The sequence below is a fragment of the Anas platyrhynchos genome, chromosome 18 (genome assembly GCF_047663525.1).
Source record: "Anas platyrhynchos isolate ZD024472 breed Pekin duck chromosome 18, IASCAAS_PekinDuck_T2T, whole genome shotgun sequence".
In the NCBI taxonomy this organism is placed as follows: domain Eukaryota; kingdom Metazoa; phylum Chordata; class Aves; order Anseriformes; family Anatidae; genus Anas; species Anas platyrhynchos.
Genome location: NC_092604.1, coordinates 8,734,451 through 8,752,795, shown reverse-complemented (window position 1 = coordinate 8,752,795; position 18,345 = coordinate 8,734,451). Strand labels below are relative to the sequence as shown.

The following is an 18,345-nucleotide window of genomic DNA, read 5'->3' as shown; positions in this document are numbered from 1 at the left end:
TTAACTTTTCCCTCCCTTCCCTTCTCATTTTTTTCCCTTTCCTCCCCACATCCCTTTTTCCCTACCACTCCATTATTTCCTTCCCCCCCACACTTCCATTTTCCTTCCACTTCACCTTTCCCCACCACTTTTTTTTCCCTTCCCCACTCCCTTTTTCCTTCCCCCCATCCCTCCTCGTCCCCTCCCCAACCCCTTTCTCCTTTAATTTCCCTTCTTCCCCCAATCTCCCCGGCACCCCCCCCTCCCTTATTTTTCTTTTTTCTCCCCTCCCACCACTTTATTTTCCCGTCCCTCGCCCCCGACCCCCCCGGCGCGGGGCGGCGCTGCGCTGCGCGGGGCGGGCGCTGCGGGGCGGTCGCGGCGCTCGCTCCCCCCTGCGCGGGCCCCGGCTCGGAGCCGAGCTGTGCTGAGCCGATCCGAGCCGTTCCGTGCCGAGCTGATCCGAGCCGTGCCGAGCCGTGCCGCGGAGTTACATTGTTGGGACTTTGCACCAAACTCGCTTCGCCGCCGCCTCGTCTGCGCGCCCTGCCTCCGGCGCGGGGCTGGAGCCTTCCTCCTCCTCTTCCCCCTCCTCCTCCTCCTCCTCCCTTGGGTGTTTTTTTTCTTTTTTTTTTTTTTCCTCTTTTTTTTTTTTCCTCCCTCCTCTCCCCTCCCTCCCTTCCCCCTTTCGCTTTGATTTCGCTCCCCGCCCCTGCGCTGTGTGTTTTCCACCAAGCCCCTTGGCATGAGTTAGGCACCAGCGATGGACACCAAACACTTCCTGCCGCTGGGTGAGTTTGGGGCCGAAAAGCTCCTCCATTCCTACCGCGGGGCGAAGGGGGGGGGGGGGGGGGAGGGAACTTAAAAAATAAAAAATAAAAAAAATAAAAACATTAAAGAAAAAGAGAGACCGAGCTGCCCCCTCCTCCGCTTCCCCTCCGGTGTCAGCTGCGGGGCTGCGCGCTTGCCTGCGCGGCGTGCTTGCTGCTCGTTTGTTTTGTTCTCATCCTTATTTAATTATTTTTTTTTTTAAATGCAATTTTTTTTTTGTTGTTTTTGGTGAGGCGCAGCCGGGGGGCGGCGGGCCCGGAGCCGAGCCGAGCCGGGCTGGGCGAGGGGCGCAGGGCGCAAGCGGGATTTTCAAACGGGGCAGCGCGCACCGCGAGCGGGGCAGCCCCCTCCCCACCGCCCCGGGCTGCTGCTGGGGGGGGGGGGGCTGGCAGCTCGCTGCCTTGGCTTTTTTTTTTTTTTTTTTAACTCCTTTCTCCCAGATTTTCTCGCTATTATCCCTTCCCGAGCCCCGCTTTTCTCCCTGGGGTGCGCAGCCGGGCTGGGGGCAGCACCCGTGGGGTCCTGGGGTTGTGCCCGCATCGCCCCTCGCTGCTGGCGCATTTGGGACCCTGCGCATTTTTCTTTATTTTTTCCTGCTTTTTTTTTTTTTTTTAGTTTAACATTTTGAACCCTGTTTCCAGCCGGAGTTTGCCATCGTTTGGGTGACTTGAGTCAAGTCGTGGCTTGCAGGGGCGAATGCCTCCCCGCGCCTGGCTTTTTGGGAGAAGTGAGATTGCAAAGCTCGCTGCTCGGGGAGGGGGAAGAAGAAAGTTTTCGCGAAGTCGCCTGGCGCCAAGCCCTTGGCGAGGAGGAAGAGGAGCAGATCCTGCCCCTTCTGCCACTGCTCAGCCCGAGACCCCCAGCCACTGTCCTGACACCCCCCTGGCCCGCAGTGGGGCTCCTCTGGGCTTTAAATCTGTGCTCGAGCTTTGTTAGCTTGTGGTTGGTTTTTGTTTTGGGTTGTTGTTTTTTTCCTTCCCTCTGAAGAATTGCAATTTTAGTTGTTCTTTTCCAAGCGCAGCATAAACACATGGAACCAGGGGCTGGCCCCTGCCCTCCTGGCACGTTGGAGGCTTCGGCAGGGAGAGCCTGGCCCTGCAGGCTGGTGGGGAGCTGTGTCCCCCCCCCAAATTGTGGCTGTAGGGGCAGGGGCAGTCTGGCAGTGAGGCAGGGAAATGGTGCTGTGTTGACTTATCCAAAGTTGTTGGGGCTCAAAGCATCTCACCTGCAGTCCTGCTGTTAAGGTCAGGCAGGTTTGGGGTGGGTCAAATGCAGGTGCCTGGAATGATCCCAAACACACCCCCTGAGCAGAAATGGCCTGTCTGTGGCCACACAGGAGTGCTGGGGGGGGTGGCTGCCTTAACTATTTCCATGCTCTGGTGGAATAGAGAGCCTGAGCCTGTGCTGGTGGGGGCAGGATGGGGCCCTGCCTATCTGCTCGCCTTTTCTTCCGCACCTGAGCGCTGGTGCGCCGCGGATGCTGGCTCTTGCTCTGTGCTCTTAGTCATGCTGGCTTTGCCGGGGGAGGCGAGGGGGGGAGCGTGTGTCACCTTGCTGCTGTCTCGGGGAGGGATCCTCGCAGATGAAAACCCAGCGATTTGTCTGCTCGCCTAGCGGCGTGTGCGTGCACCCGGTGGGGAGCGGGGAGGCAGCCGAGCGCACCGAGCTGCTGGGGAGGGGGGGGGGGGAGCACCCAGGCAGCTGCCCCAGGACAGCTGGGGGGGCTCAGCTTTGCACTACCAGCCTGGGAGAGAATTCAGCAGCTCGTGGGAGCTGATTGAAGTGTGCACGATGGGGGCCTGCGTCTGCTGCGTGTTTGTGCTGCTGCAGGAGCCGCGCTCAAACTTTATCCGCTGGCCTTTGGTCACGCGTTGCTTATAAAAATAAATAAATAAATAAAAATCCGGCTTGGGTTGGGAAAATGGGGTTTGGGTTTGGGAGGGGGGGATGTTGGTGCTGCTCTGAGCACGGGAGGCAGGCAGGGCCTGGCAGCAGGCAGGCAGCTCACGAGGGTGCCAGGAGCTGGCGGGGCCCTGCTGCCTGCAGGAGGGTGGCTCGGACCCGCTCCTGGCTCCGCAGGGCACCGGAGGTTTTCCCAACCCGGCTGGGAGATGGGGTGTGCAAGATGGGACAGAGAGGGGGATCTCCGGGCTCGTGCTGGTGGTGTGTTCCTGCACGCTGGCACAGGCCTGAGATGGGGAACTGGAGCAAAACGGTGCTGCCCCGTCAAAATCTCAGCTCAGTTTGGCCTAAAAAGGATAACCGCGTGGAGGATCCCGGCCAAGCCCTGCCCTTGGTTAGACTCAGATAACCCCGCTGATGTCATGGGTGGAAACGTGGCCAGCGCCGGGCACTTTTAATAGTAGTATCTCATTTTCCTGCTGGTCTCAGGAGCGGGTGGCAGATGCCAGGCAGAGGCTGTGTTGGGGACGGCGCGTCCCTGGGTGCTTCCCGCGCTGGGAGCCGTCACCCTGTGGCTCTGCACAATCCCACTATTGCTTCCTTCTCCTCTGCCCCTGTTGCCAAGAAAGAAAGGGATCCTGTGATGGGCAGGGGGAGCCCTCCCTGGCTCAGCTTCCTTCCTTCACCCTGGTGTGGCTGGGGGGAGCCCGGGTGCTGCGTAAAATCGGGGGTGTCTGTGCCAAGACCTCGGTGCCATCCCCGATCCTGCTCCTTTTAGCTGTGGGAATTTATGGCAGGTGAGCAAATCCGCAGGGAGAAAAGAATAGGAAGGATGCAGAAAGCACCGTGGCTTGCATGAGCATCCCGTACGGGTGGGAGGAATCCCCTGCCCCATGCCTGCAGGGTGCTGAGCGAGGCTCAGAGGGTCCCCGAGGGCGAGGACGGCCGCTTTCTGGTCTCTCCCTGAAGCACGGAGCAGGGCTCGACCTCTCCCAGCTGACACATGCAAAACAAGCTGGGAAGGAATTTTCGTCTTTATCAGGATCTCGGCTGTGACAGTTAAATAAATCCTCGGAGGGTCCGCGAGCTTACTCCGCCTCGTCCTGCTGTGTTTGAGAGCGCGTTTGTACTCCTCATGTTTAGGGCATTTTATTTATTTAAAAGAGAGCGGGGGAGAAAGCCGCAGAATTTTAGTTATTCATTACAAATATTATTATTGGCATTTTTGCTCCTGTTGGGGGGGAAAAAAAATTCAAGGGGGGGGATCAAAACATTTCACTGGAAAATACATCCTGCCTTCGTCCCACCCACATCTCGAAGGCGAAAATAAATATTTATTAAGAAACGGGTTAAAAACCTTTTTGTTGCAGTATTGTTTTCTGGGAGCAGGGGTGGATTCCCATATGCCTGAGTCCTGCTGCACGGCTGAATATCTTTTTATCCTTTTTTTTCCCCTTTTTTTTAAATCTTGATGGTTAAGAAAAACAAACAGCGGAGCTGTCGGCACCATGGGGCAGGGGTTTGGGTTTTGGGCCATGCCCTGTGTCGCAGTGTGCTTGGTGCTCTGAGCATCCTGGCGCCTCGGGGCGTGCAGGGGGTTCCCCCGAGGCTCTTGATAGCCTGAAATCATGGAATGATTCCTGCTCTCAATGTCCTAAACGTCCTGAGCCCCTGCTGCCAGAGGTGCTGGGGCAGCAGGAGGTGGTGGCGATGCCAAGCGGGTCCCTGCCACCAGCCTGGTGTAACCAAAGCTGCCTCGAATCGCTGCCGGCAAAGCGCCGGCTCTTGCAGGGCTGTTCCCTGGGAGCTGGGTAACCTAATTGGGCTCTAATTAATCCTGATGGCTGGCTCCCAGCCCCAGCGCCTCTCCCCGTGTCGCAGCCGTCGTCGCTTCCCTCGGAGCTGGGTCTTTCCCCGCGGTGCTGCCAGGCAGAGGGGTGCTTGGCGGAGCAGGATCCGACCCGGCAGCCCCGTAATTGCTTCCTAAAAGGCCCAGGTGGGCTCTCCCAAGTCAGCCCAACTACAAAGCATGAGGGAGGCAGCCTGGGTGGTTTTATTTTAATTGATTTTGTCAGGAGTAGCTGTATTTTATTACGTTTAAAGCCTAGACTCCGGGATAACTTTGAACGTTTGACACGCACACAAAAAAGCAGCTTTCTGACGTTTTCCCCCCTCTTTGCTTGTCTCTTGTTTTATTTCTCTCTTCTCCTCCTCCTCAAAGCAAAGCGTGTGCCTGGAGGGAGGACAGGGGAGGAGGGAGGAGTGGTTGTGTCTCTCCAAAGGCTGCTCACAACATCAAGGCAGCGCGAAGCAGACAAAATAATATTGCAAATAAGGATTTAAAAAGCCCTACAGAAGGATCTCCCCACACATGCCAGCCGGCTCAAACTGCTTGAAGATTTTCAGACAGATGCAATTTAGCCTCGGAAAATGCCCTCTCGTTGTAATGGAAACTGGCTGTGGGAACTTGCCTTTTCTGAGAGTGTTTTTGCTCAGAAGAAAGCAGAGAAAAGTCAGCGAAACAACCTGAGTTTTTATTTTGGGAAGGCAGCGTTTCAAAATGGAGGGTGTTTTCTGAAATAAACAGGGAACGACAGCTCCCGTAGGAGAAAGGGAGGGAAGAGTTCAAATTGAGCCCAAACGCTGCTCTCCTCCTTTGAAATCTTGTTTAACGTGGAGTTAAAAAATAATCCTGTTCAAACAGACCACTCGTAAGCACAAAATGTTTTTTTTTTTTTTTATTGGGATTGACAATAAAAGTTTCAAGGTTGCACCTCGGGGCCGTGCTTCTGCCCCTGGCCCTGTTCATGTCTCGGGAGTGGTGGGCTGGGAAACTGAGGCAGGCCCTGGGGAGAAGGGATTGGGATTGTAGGTTTTTTTGGGGGGTTTTGGCACTTGTGGGGATGCCATTGAGGGGTGCTCGTGTGGTCACTTGAAGGTCCCAGCTCTCGGTAGCCAAACCAAGCTGATTTTTGGGAGCGAAGAAAAGCCTCCGCTTGTGGTGTGTGTGCGGGCCGGGTGCTCCAAAGCAGTGCGTAAAGAAGAAACACCCCAAATTTTGGTTTTACGAAGCATCTGGAGCAGGGCTTACATCCTTCTTCCTCCCTCCTTCTCTCACCCAGTGCCCCCCAATCTCCCCCTGGTGCCCCTACTGCCCGCCTCCTGTGCACGGCTTCCCTGTGCCCAATTTTGTGCTGTCGGTGGTGGCAGAAGCGGCTTTGGTGACCGTTGTGACAAAATGTCCTGGGGGCTGCCAGGGGCTCTCCAAGCCCTGGCAGTGCTGGGTCTGTCGGGTGGGCTTCCCATCGTGTTGTCTGAGTGTTTGAGCTGGGGGTCCTGGCTGAGCCCTGACCCCTTCCTGGCGCTGAATCGGGTGCGAGATCGCTGCGGGGCCAGGAGGCAAAAGGTGCAGCAGCGCTGGGATTTGTCACCACTAAAACGGTAACGGGATGCCCATCTGGTCACTGCTTCTCGTGGCCTCCTCTTTTGTGGAGTTTTGGCTTTTACAGACTTCAAAAATAATAATAATAAAAAAAGAGGGGAGCAGGATGGGGGGAGGCAAGGGGCAGCCCCAGAGCCCCACCGCCCGCTTGCCTGGAGGTTTACAGCCCCGCTGAGCTCCGGAGCAAATCCTTTGTGCTGGGGCTGCCAGGAACGCATTAGGGACGGATGCCCTGTCTAGTTTCAGCTGGCTGCGTGGCTCTGAGCGCCGAGGCAGCCCCGTTTGATTATTGTTTTTCCATTTTTGGCCGACTCGTAAGCGCTGGAAAGTTTTCGCTGTGAACTCTGTGGGCTGCCGCGATACGATTTGGCTGTGGGCAGCGCGTCTCCTACGTACCCATTACCGAGACGCGGTGAGGCAACGGCAAGCGGGTGAGGCAAGAGCGGAAGGAGCGGGGCAGACGGGGCTGGCACGGGCGAGCCGAGATGTGCTGAGGAGATGAGGAGGTGACGGCGGCAGGCAGGCAGGCTGTGCCCGTGCGGCGCCGGAGACTCGCTCTGAGAGCGACAGTGGTGGAGGAGGAAGGAAGGAAGGAGCAGGGCGATGGAGCAGCAGGAGAGGCCCCGGGGAAAGCTCACGCAGCTGGGGAAGCTGCTACGGATCCGGGGGGACCGGGGCAGGCGGCTTGTGGGCGCTGTGGCTTCACCACCGTGCGCCGTGGGGACCCGCGTTTGGGTAGGGGTTCTGCGAAATGGCACGGGGAGAGGCCCCCTTTCCTCAGCAGGCTGCTGGAACACCCCCTCCTCTCCCCCCTTCTCCTTTTGGAGCCCCGTTTCTGGCAGAGGAGAGGCTTTATCGGGCAGGGGAAGCTGCAGGCTCAGCCCCCCAGCGGAGGAGCGGTGGCCCCTAACGCGGTGCCGCAGGGCCCGGCTGGCGGCAGATAACGGTGTATCAGCACCAGGTCGTGCTTGCTCACACCACGGCGGGGTCGTGCACGGTGGTGGGGCTGCTTTTGGAGCCCCCACCCCCTCCTGGCAACCCCGTGGGGCTGGCGGCTCAGAGCTGGGACCCTCTGGGGACACCCAGCCCCTTGCAAAGGCATGGGGAGCTGGGGCGAGTTGGAGAGCGCTGTCTCGGAGCGCTGCACCTGCAGAGCCAGCCCTGCCTTTTGACCTGCACTTGTTCGAGTGGGACTTCCAATCGATCCTAAAACCCCAGCGTTAGGCTCAGTGCTTCTGCCCTGCAGCCTGCCGGGCTCTGTCTCCGCACCCACGTAGTGTGAGAGAGAATTGCCCTCCCGTTCATCCTCCTAATTCCTGATGGGGAGCTGCTTCTGCCAGGGTCTGCTCCCCACCCCGACACACTCCTTGGTTTGTAACACGTTAGAGACAGTCGCTTAGCATTTTAATTTAATTTTCTCTCTCCTTTTTTGATTTTTTTTTTTTATTTATTGAAACGTTTCAACCCCAGCCGCCAGGGTGGGGAGGGAAGGAGGGAGGTGCAGCTCCCTGCTCCATCCCCGCACAGCCCCCGTGTGCGTGCGTGTGGCTCACAGACAGTGAAATTGCACCCTAGAGTTATAAAGCAATTGTCTAGCTCAGCAGCAGAATGAGCATGAAATGGTGCAGAAAGCAACTAAATAAAATTGGGTAAGGCAGATGCATGAAAATAATGACATCTCTATACCGTAGTCAGGCGTGCGCTCTCTCTCTTGCACACGCAGATAAACTTTTATAACAGACTTAGCCTTTATTTTCCTAGAAACTCCTCCGAAATGGAAACGTGTTGGTTTGGCCTGAGCCCCCGTGCCCTTTCCCTCGCCTTGGGCAAGGTGTTTCTGGGGCTGCCGGGCCGTGCAGGCCCCTCTCCTCCCCGCCGCCTTGCCAGTCCCCTCCTGCTTTTTCCCTTTTCTGTTTTCCGAGCAGGATTTTTATGCTCAGTCGAACAGGGAAACGATAACCTTTGCAACTTCATTGCCCTTCTGCGGCAGCGCGGGGCTCGGGGAGCGCTGCGAGCGGGTGGCTCCCGGCGGTCACCTGCCCAGCGCAGTGGAAAAGAGCCCGAGAGCAGCTCTCCGGGCTCGTTTGGGGCTGTCTCTTCTATTTTCCTCCCTGGGCTGGGTGGTGGCAGCCTGAGGGGTGGCTCTGTGTGGGTGTCCCTTGGGGCTGGGGGCCCTGTGTCTCCATGCAGAGGTTTTCCCCGCAGCAGCGTTGTGCTGGGTATGGATGGATGGGTGCAGAGCTGGGTTAAAAACACCCCAAATTGGAGGTCTGGACGCATGGGATCCGTCCCTAACCATCTGCCCCAGTCCTTCCCCTTCCCCTGAGCTCGGCGCTGCCTTCTGTGCTCCCGGGGTCTGTCTGGCTCAGTGCTCAGACGCTGCCCCGGAGCCTTTAACCTCGGCACAGGCACGTTCCCCCCCCATTAGCTCCTGGGAAGCTGATACGTTTCCTGACATTGTCTGACATCTCGCTCCTCCTGCGCCCGCCGAGATTCCTCCCAGGGTGGAAACAAGCTGCTAATCTTCCCACCCAAGAGGCCCTTTAGGTGAGATTAAGGCTGCGGCCCCGTTCCCCCTCGGCTGGGGTGGGGGGGGGAATTCAGTCCGGGTCCTTCAAACCTCAGTGCAGCCTCCGACTGCGAGCGTCCTGCTTGGATGTGATGTCCCCAGGGTCCAAACGTGGCACTGAGGGATGCGTGTGCCCCTGCAAACCCTGCTGTGCTGGAGGAGGCTTCCCTGCAAGCGCTGCTGTGGTTGGGCACCGAGGCTGCGCCGCAGGAAAGTGCCCGCTTGCAAAAATCCATCTGCAGGCATCCATCAGGCCCAGTGTGAAAGGTTAAAGAAATCCAGAGGAAACAGAACGATGAGCATGGGAGAAAAGGGTTTCCTGTACCTCCCCGGGCCACCCAGGCTCCCTTCCTGTTAGGGTAAACCTGTCGGAAGGCGAAACTTTCTGCACACCGAAGCAAATTGCGGGCTGTTGGCTGGGCACGCTGCGGTGTTAATGCTTTGTGCCTCTCCCTGAGCGGTTATGGGGTGCCTGGCAGCTCTGAGGGGGGCATTAGGGTTCTCAATCCCATGACAGAGAGCAGAGCTTGGGATGTGGTGCTGGTGCTGAAAGCCATCCTGCCACCCGTCAGCCCTAAATCCCTTGCCCTGGCGAAGTGTCCTGTGCGCCCAGAGCCGCCTTAGGACCGGAGGTCGTCACCGCCGGGGGAAGAGGTCAGGCTGCGGGGACAATTACCTGCAGGCCCCCGTTTAAGCACTTAGGAAGGCTTAGCCGTGATCCCTGCCCGAGATAGCCTGGCCCCAGGCCAGCTGATACCTATTGTTTGCAAAGTCGGAGACTTTATCCAAACACGCGCCCAAAGCCGGCTCAGAGCATCTGACGGGGAGGGGGGCGGCAGCGGGGTCTTGCTGTGAGAGACACGGCAACGCAGCGCCCTGCCGGCGGCTTTCCCTGCTGCTTGTAGGGTCAGGAGATGCGGATTTAATCCGGGAGGGGTTTTTGGCCTTTGCTTTTCTCATTGCTGCTGTTTGCCAGGCCGGGTGCCGGTTTCTGCGGTGAGGTTTCAAGGCCTCCAGGTGCGCGCAGGAGGTGTCGCAGGGCAGGGATTTCTCACTTGGTGGGGAGGCTGCTCCTCACCTCCCCAAACCGCCCCAAACCCCCTCCAGCTCCCCTTCTTGGCACCAGGGCATTTGTCTCACGTCCCTTGCTGTCACCGACTTCCCCTGGGTGACCTGGTGCAAGACCCCGGCTGGCATCGTCCCCGCTGCTCTGCTGTAAGGTTTTGGGAGCAGAGAGACTTTGGTGTGGTGCAGAGCACCCAGAGGGAGGATCTGGCCCTGGGTGGGAATTCCTGGGCTCAGGAATTTTTTTTTTTTTTTTAATTCCCTGGCTGGGAATAAAAGCCCTGCACGGGGAGGGAAGCTTCAGCTGGCAAGAGGGAAACCAGCCAGCTCCCTGCTCGAACGCAGGTCGCAAATTAATAATAGAAGTGACTCTACCAAAAAAAAACCACATTGGCCTGTCTTGTAGTTAATTAGCGGGGAAATCACGGGCACGTGAGGGCTTGCAAACAAACGGTTTAATCCCCAGTCTTATTTCAGAACCAGGGGATGGAGCCCCCCTCCGTGGGGCTGGGGGCTGCGGGGTCAGCGCTCGGCACCGAGGGCGCTGGGGGGTCCCGGCGCCGTGCCTGAGGTCTGGGATTTTTGCAATTTGCTGACTTTGTCATCAAGACAATGACGTGGCCGGGCTGGGGGAGCAGGAGCTTGTCGTTCACATCTCAGAATGGGATTGAAACGCTCGGTGTGACAGCTCGGCACGGGGACAAAATGTTTTCCAGAATTTCAGCGTCTGTTTGGCTGTGGAAAGGTGAAATCCGGAGAGCACCTTGAGGGAGCGCTGGGAGAAAGATTTTTCCATCCGAGCTCTTGGCCCTGTCAGTAGCTGCAGAAGAGGAATGTTATAAGGGGCTATTCATCACTGCAATTATTTTATTAAGAGTACACAGTGTGCTTGGGAGCTGGAAGAGATGGAGCTTTGGGATGTTTTCAGCATTATAAATACTGCTTGATTACATCACCCGGCTTTTAAAAAATGGTATGTGTAGCCCTGGCGAAAGAGGACTCGCAGACAACCTTGGAGAGCCGAGCTGCCTGCCTGCATCCCTGCAGGAGCAGCGGGACTTTGGGGCTCCCAGCCCACGTGTGCAGTGGGGATCCCCCAAAATGCAGCTCTGGGCACGTGGAGAGGCTGCAGGTGAGCCCCCAGGCTGCTCTCCGCCAGCCACACCGTGCAGCTCACCCTGCGGATGGGCCGAGAGCTGCCCTCCTCCCTCTGCTCTCCTGCAGCGTGCCCTGAAAAGCTGAACCCTGCGAGCCGGGCAGGGGGTGGGCACCGAGCTGCAGCATCCATATCAATGGGAATCCTGCCTCTAAAGCTTAAAAGGAGGCTTGGCTGCTGCTTTTTTTTTTTCCTCTCCCATACGCTGCTTTTGCCTCCTGTCTCGGCCACCTGCGTGTCGGAGGGGGGTTTGCCCCAGCATCTTCATCCTTCTTCTTTGTGTCCTTCCCCTTGCTTTTGTTGTGCGTGTTTTCTTCTGCAAGTCTCGGCTCTCGTTTGCTGGGCGAGGGCCTCTTGAAGCCTGGAGCTGTTGTGGGGGTGCCAAAAATGGGTTTCCAGCAATTCCAGCAAACCCAAGCAGCCACCCTCGCTCCGGTGCCACGTGTCCTGGGGGAACCCAGCCTGCAGCAGGGCCGGGGCACGCTCCCCAGCAGGACCAGGGGCTTGTAGGGTGCTGGGGCCAGCTCCAAGCCCCTTTTTTCCCTCTCCCATCTCCGGGTAAGGCAGGCTTTTCTTCCAGCCCCAGTGCTCTTTGCAGAAAGGCTCCATTCAGCTCCGAGGGCACGGGGCCAGCACGGGAGGGACGGTGATGCCGGGGGGCACGGGGCTGATCCCGCACCCCGCTGTGCCCCTTCGGAGCAGCTGGGCACGGGGCAGGCATCGTGGGCAGGGTTTTTGGGGCTCACCTTCGCCTGCGAGCCGAGCGGCTTCCCCGTGCTGCCCATCTCAGGAGCTGGGCCGTCAGTGGAAGCGCTTCGAGGGTGAGAAGTTCCAAATGTGCGAGCCTTTATTGCTGGATAGAGCTAGGTTTGTTTTGTTTATCATCATCCATTTACTTGCCTTTGGAGGCATGCCCAGATTTCTCCAATTTTGTGCGTGTGGATGTGTGATTTATTAGGATTCAGGGTTTTTTTTTTTTTCCTTTTTTTTTTTTCTTTTCTGGTTTAATTTCACTTCCTCAAACTGACAGGCCGCTCGAACAAACTTCTTTTGGATGATTTCCTCTATCGTTCGAAAGGGATGCCTAAAAATACGGAGAAAACGCTGCGGCACGGGCGGCGATCAAAAAACCACACGCTTTGCTGCTGCGAACAAGCGCCGACACCGGTAACAGCAAGAACTCGAGGGCTAAAAAATCCCCAAAGGTTTCACTTTTGGGTACTTTTGGGGCTTTTGACAGCCCGTCAGGGATCGTTGGCTCGCCGAGGATCCCGTGCGCTCTCGGGCACGTTCGTGGCTTTCCGCATGCGAGCGGCCCATTAAAACAGCCGTGCGTGTCTCGAGCTCTGCCAGCTCGCAGCGTTGGTTTCCTCTCCTGGGTTTGATCTGCTCCGCAGCACTCAGGAAGAAGTGGAGTGGGGGGGGAAAAAAAAAAGAAAAAAAAAAGATCCACTTAGGAAACCCTGGGAAACGTAATTGCAGCCTCCAGAAAGCGGGGAGCAGGTAGGCGAGGGGCAGAGCACCTGCGGCGGCTCCGAGCTCTCTGTTTGCTGCTTTTGTTCTGCCGGGGATTTTTTTTTTACGAGCTGGATTTCGCAACGGAGCCCTTGCTTTCGAAATAAAGAGCTGGGTTTTGCCTGGGCGTTCTCCGGGCCGGGCCCTGGGTGTGCTGGCGGCTGGGGGGGGTGCCCCATAGCAGGGTTTAGGGGTGCAGGAGTAAGGGGGGGGACCCGGAGAGGTGCCCCGTCCCTGTCACCTCGGTGCCTGGCAGCGAAGAGGCTGCGATGAAGGAAAACTTCCTCTCCCCCTGTCCAGGCTGTAAAAGTGTGAGAGAGGGAGAGAGAGAAGGAGATTTCCCCCCGGGGATCGGATTTGGGATGGGATGGATGGGGTTGTGGGGCACAGCTCTGCTCTCAGCCAGACCCACACAATTTTTCTGTCCCCTTTTACCCTTGGCCCTGCGGTGGGAGGTGACTGGGACGGGGAGGTGCGGTGAGGAGGGGTGTTTGTCCCCGGGATGGGCACCCAAGGGACCGATGCAGCTCTTGGTGGCTTTTTTCCCAGGGACACAGGGAGGCTCCCAACGTAAGGCTGGGAACGGGGTTTTAGTGGGCTGGCTTGGCCCTAAAGGATATGGGATGGAAGGAGCTGCTGGGAGCGTGGCCTGCTGCGGTGCTGCGGCTTTTCCCAGGCTGGCTTTTTTTCTGCAGTCCCTCCTGTTCCCACTGGGACACGTTTGGAGCTCCCATTGATTCACAGGAACACCGAGGTGGGGGCTTTGGGGCTGCCCCCAGGGTGCCAGCGACCCCCTGGGCTCATTGCAGGGGCCGGGAGGACACAGGACACACCGAGCATCCCTGGGGACCAGGCTGGGCGAGGAGCACAACCTCCCAACCACCAGGCTGAAGGCTGGGGGGCTTGGAGAGGGGGCTGCCCGTGTTTCCAGAGCCCTTTTTTTTTTTTTTCCCCTGAAATGATGATTTCCTCGGGGCCAACCAGGCGTGGCGCCGAGCCGCTCCGTCACCCGGTCACCGATGGGCGGTGGAGGCTGCGCCGCCGATCCCGCGCCCGCTCGGCCTCCCGCTCGTCTTTATTGTCGCTGTGGTTGATGATTTATTTCGGGCGGCATCCGCCCCGCCTCGTGACTTGGTTGGGAAGGGAAAAAAAAAAAATAGAGAGAGAGAGAGAGAGCAAACACAAGGGCAGCGCTGCGAGCTGGGGGTTCCCTTCCCTGCGCCCCCAGCCCTGTGGGTGCGAGCAGCGGGGCTGCCCCAGGGGATTTGAAGAGGGCTGGGGGTGAAGGCAGGGTCCAGCCCTGTTTGGGCTGGGAGGGTGGCTCAGCGGGGTTGGGTGGGCGTTGGGGTGGCAGCAGCCATACGCTGTGCCGGGGAGCGTGACCGCTGCTGTCAGCAGCAGGTTTTTGGAGGCGGTGGAGGTCGGTCTGCTGGAAGCGAGGAGCGACAGCCCGCAGCCGGTGAAATCCTCATTATACTGGAATTAGGGAGTTTCTGCTTAAAAAAAAATTAAAAAAAAATCACCAAACCCAAAGCAAAGTAGAACGTGACCCCAGGAAGGAAGGCTGCGATGGGTGGCGGTGCAGCCCGAGCTGTCGCCTGGCCCTGGTGCCCTGGTGTGCGGGGGCACAGGGCAGGCTCAGCACCTGCAGGGTGTCGGAAAATGGGTCCCTGCTGAGAGTTTGGGAGCGGAGCGAGGCCGCTGCTTCGGTGCGACCTTCTTTGTGAGCTGGGCTTTGAATCAGCAGCCCGGGCAAGCCCTGGCAGCGTGCGCACGGTGCCGCGCTCCCGCACCTGCGCCGGGGCTGCGCTCGCTTTGCTTCTGGAGGGGGATTTTGGGAGAGCTTCAGCAGCCTCCTGCTGTCGGAGAACCCCGCGGGGCCGACCGGCGGGCGAGGACAGAGCGTCCTTGTGCCGGGAGCCTTTGAGGAACTCGGTGTTAGACAGCGCCTATCGCGTCCCGGCGGCACCTCCTGCCAGCCCGCCCTGCCCAGCTGCTCCTCGCGCCCGCGGTGGCGAAGCAGGGCTGAGGTTTTGTGGGTCAGCCTGGGTGGGGGCAGTCCGCAGCCCTCCGTGCCCCGTCCTTTTGGCAAAGCCCCCCCCTCCCTTTGTTTGTACACAGAGGGAGCGGGTGAGTCACGAAGCCGCGGATGGAAAGGGGATCGGGAAATGAGCTCAGGGCTCTTGTGAAAGAGCGAAGCCGGCTCGATACCTATAATTAAAGCGGGTGTCAAGGAATGAAGCGCAAATTCCTCCCTGGGCATATCACCGGGAGGGAAAGCAGCGCCTGCCAGCTGCCCTGGCAGTGGTGGCTCCCTCCGGGAGGACACGGGGCTGCGAGGGGACAGGGCTGGGCGTCCCCTCCGGCACCAGCGAGCCGATGCGGGTGGCAGCAGGCACCAGCCTGGTCCTGTCCCCGGCCGTGCTTTGGCCTGCGTGAAGCTTTGGGGCTGCTCGGTGCCCTGCGGGGTGGCACCAGGCAGAAAAGCAATGGGTTGAGCAGTGCCCCTTGTCTGCCTGCCACCAGCAACCTTCAGCCGTGGGGACCTGCGGTGCCATCGCCGGTGTGCTCCATCCTCGCCCTCACCGTTAGGGTTGCACTAAATGACCTTCGAGCTCTTTTCCAACCTGAATGATGCTACAATGCTGTGATAGCCCTCGTTACATTTATTGTTGGCTCCTATTTCCACTTCTTTTCCTCTGTTCTGGGGCATGGCCGGGGCTGGGGCAGCCTTTTGAAGACGTCGGTGCTGTGCCAGGAGCTGTGGCAGGGGGCTGGGGACAGCCAGGATCCTGCTGTGACCCCAAAGGTGCTGGGCAGCCCTACAGGGCCATGCGACGGGGCCGTCCTGAGCAGCAGCTGGGCTTGGCTTTCCCCCTCTCCAGCCCAAACACACCTCTGAGGGGAAGAGCTCCTGCTTCAGGTGGGGAAACTGAGGCACGGGGCAGTGTCACATATTCGGATTGACTGCAGAGCACACGCGGTGCTTCCAGCTCTTGCACCAGCCCCGTCTTTTCCAGCCGCTCCTGCCTGCAGCCCCTGGCCTCGTGACAAGGACACGGAGCACGGCGGGGTCCCGAGGGTGCTGCTGCGGCTCTCACCCGGCGCAGTGCCCCTGCTCGGTCCCCACGGCCACCAAATGGCAAATCTGCTGAGCAGACGGAAAAAGAACAACAACAAAAAAAAAAAAACACCCAACCCAGTCGTACAAGGAAGAAATGCTGGTGTGTCCTGGGTGGATTAGTCGAGACTCCTCGCCGGATTCCTCCGAAGGGAGGTGCTCGCGCTGGAAGCCGGCCACCAGCCGGGCCTGCCGCATTTTTCCTGGATTCCCTTACCATTTGGGGACTGAACTTTTGTCTGAAAAAAGATGTATTTTTAACTTGGTTGTGTCTGAAAGCGCGGCGGCGTGGCTTTGGGCCGCTCCGCTCGGCTTTGTCCCGGCCCGGTGTGCGCCCAGAGGGATGCGGTGAGAGGTGGGGGCTGGATCCTGGTGCTCAGCACAAGGTCAGGAAGCGAGAGAAGGAAAGGTTTGCTCTGACCCAAAAACAGGAGTGGGAGAGGTTGCCTCCTGCTCGGTCCCATCGCCCGAAATATGCAGCAGGAGCGCTGGGCATGTCAGAGGGCAAGAGCAGCAGCGGTGGAGACGTGAGCGAGAAAAAGCGGTGTGAAGACGGGAAAAAAAAAAAGGAAGAGAGGGGATAAATATTTCAGAAAGTCTTGCAGCCCCCGACACGCAGGACTGATGGACGCAGATACGCGATTGCCTTGGAAACAGCCGCCGGAGCGCGAGCTATTTCCATCTCCAGGTGCCTGTTTCCATCCCAGCTGCTGCAGGGCACCTGCAGCCGCCCTCAGCGCGCTCCCTCCCGGGGCTGGGCTCCGGCTGCATCCCAAGCAGAGCCAGCTGCTCCCGCACCGGGCCCTGCTCAGCCTTTAGGGCGATAATTTGGTGTTTGGGGCTGGCTTCGAGCTCCGCAGGGCAGCGCCGAGCTGCATTATAGGGTTGCCGTGCTCAGCGGGGCCTCCAGCTCGCTTCCCCCGCACGGGGCCGGAGCCTGCCCAAGCCAGCGGGACAATCCGGGCTGTGTTTTCCTAATTCAAACAAATAAAACAACCCCATCGGCGGCGTTATTTACAGTACGCGCTGGGGAAGAGTCGAGCTGAATATTGTTTCCTCACCGAGTTTTTCCCTTTGTGGCTCACACACGAGTTTGTTGTTGTTGGCCGGCTCCGGCGGCCCCGCTCTCGCGTGCCGGGCTGCTGCCGGCCGCCCCGGGGAGCCGGCACGGGGTGCTCGGCGCTGGGCTCCGGTGGCACGTGCGGGTCTGGTCCTTTGCAAGGTGCTCGGGGAGCACCCTGGGTGCTGTGCGGAGGGGCAACGGGTGGTTTCCCAGCGGTGTCGCCCGCAGCATCCCTCCTGCGGGGCCGCGCCGTGCTCCGGCGGCATCGCTCCTGTGCGCGGTCTGAGACCTTGCGGCGCCTGGTGGTGTGGGTGGTTCGCTGGGGGCTGTGGTTTTGGGGAGGGGAGCAGCGGGGTTTGAGCATCGTGAGGGGAGATGGGGACCCAGGGTGGTGGGAGGAAGGCTGCTTGCCCCCTGCCCACTGGGGTTTGCTCCCCCGGAGCATGGGGAGCTTTGGGCAGCGCTCGGCACGCACCTGCGGTGGCCAAGCAGGCCATGGCTTCCAGCTGGGCTTAGAGGCTAAAGTCTAGCTAATGAGTTAATGGCAATTAATTAACTCCAGGGCACTTTACAAATACTAACTAATTGTTTTGCTGGGAGCAAGGTCCGGACAATTACCCCACCTCACAGGCTGTGAGGGGTGGAGGAGCTGGGTGCCCGCAGAACCGAGGTGCATTAACAGCAGGGCTGCGACGCAAACCAGGGGCTAATCTGACCCCTGCTGATGTTTGGGTTTGGGAACAGCCAGTTCAGGTCCAAACGCAGGCTCGTAGATGCTTTTCAAGGGAAGCAATGTACACGCCATGGTCTTTAGAGCCCTGCTTGCTCCGTCCCTATGAAGGTTTTTTTGGGGAGGCAGCTGGAGCTGTGATGCTCGTGGTGACAGCCGGGCGTGTGCCTGCTGGCTGCTGAATTTGGTCTCCAGAGGCACACGAGCGATGGCTGCGGTGTGCTCTGAGCGCCGGAGAGGAGCCCTCGTGCTCTCCGCTGGGTCGTAGTAGGTGGCAGCAGTGGCTGTGTGGGTACATTTATTTTTAAATCCCCCTGGATGGAACAGTTTGGCCCTGGGGTGGTGCCGGTTTGTTTGTTTATTTACTTCTTTTGGTGGCCGGAGAAGTTTGCAGAAAGGTTGCAAACGGCAACTCGTTGCCCTGCCTGCTTGGGGAGGGAAGGGATTCAAGCTCAGAGGCCCGTTGTGCGAGCAGAGCTAATTTTAGGTCTCTGATCTTAAAATAGATGAAAGGAAAAAAAAAAACAAAACACACAAAAAAAACAGGCTTTTCCCCCGGGCCGAGGGAAAACAGGCTGCTGAGGTCGGCTGACCACCTGCGAGGTGGCCCCAAGGAAGGGACGCGGCCGGTGCCAGCCAAAGTCAACACGGGTGAGGTGAGGGCTGCTCGTGGCTGGCGGCTGTGCTGCGAGGGACGCACGGCGGGGAGCAGCGTGGGAACAGGGCAGGAATTAACCCCGAGGCCGTAATGCCTGGGGAGGCTGCAGTGCTGGGCCCTGCTGAGGACCACGGGGTGTTAGGGAGCGTCCCGGAGCTGCCGTCCCCTGCCTGGGGACAGGCTCCTGCGGGGCTGACCCCAGGCTGTGTTTCGGTGTCCTTGTTCCCAGCTGAGGAGCAGCATCCTCTCGACGGGCTGGCTCCGCAGAGGCTGGAAACCATTTCGTGGCGGGCTAGTCCTCCTGTGAGCAAATA

At 58.8% G+C, this 18,345-nt stretch overlaps 1 protein-coding gene across 1 annotated transcript in view; it reads left to right on the top strand.

The window, feature by feature from the left end:
• Nucleotides 1–338: 338 nt before the first annotated feature.
• The window catches only part of RXRA (retinoid X receptor alpha), a 94,360-nt gene continuing 76,353 nt past the window's right edge, over nucleotides 339–18,345 (top strand). The window contains exon 1 of the mRNA XM_027471073.3: nucleotides 339–770. Coding sequence (XP_027326874.2) covers nucleotides 743–770 — 28 coding nt within the window. The 5' untranslated portion in view covers nucleotides 339–742. The remainder of the gene's footprint in view (nucleotides 771–18,345) is intronic.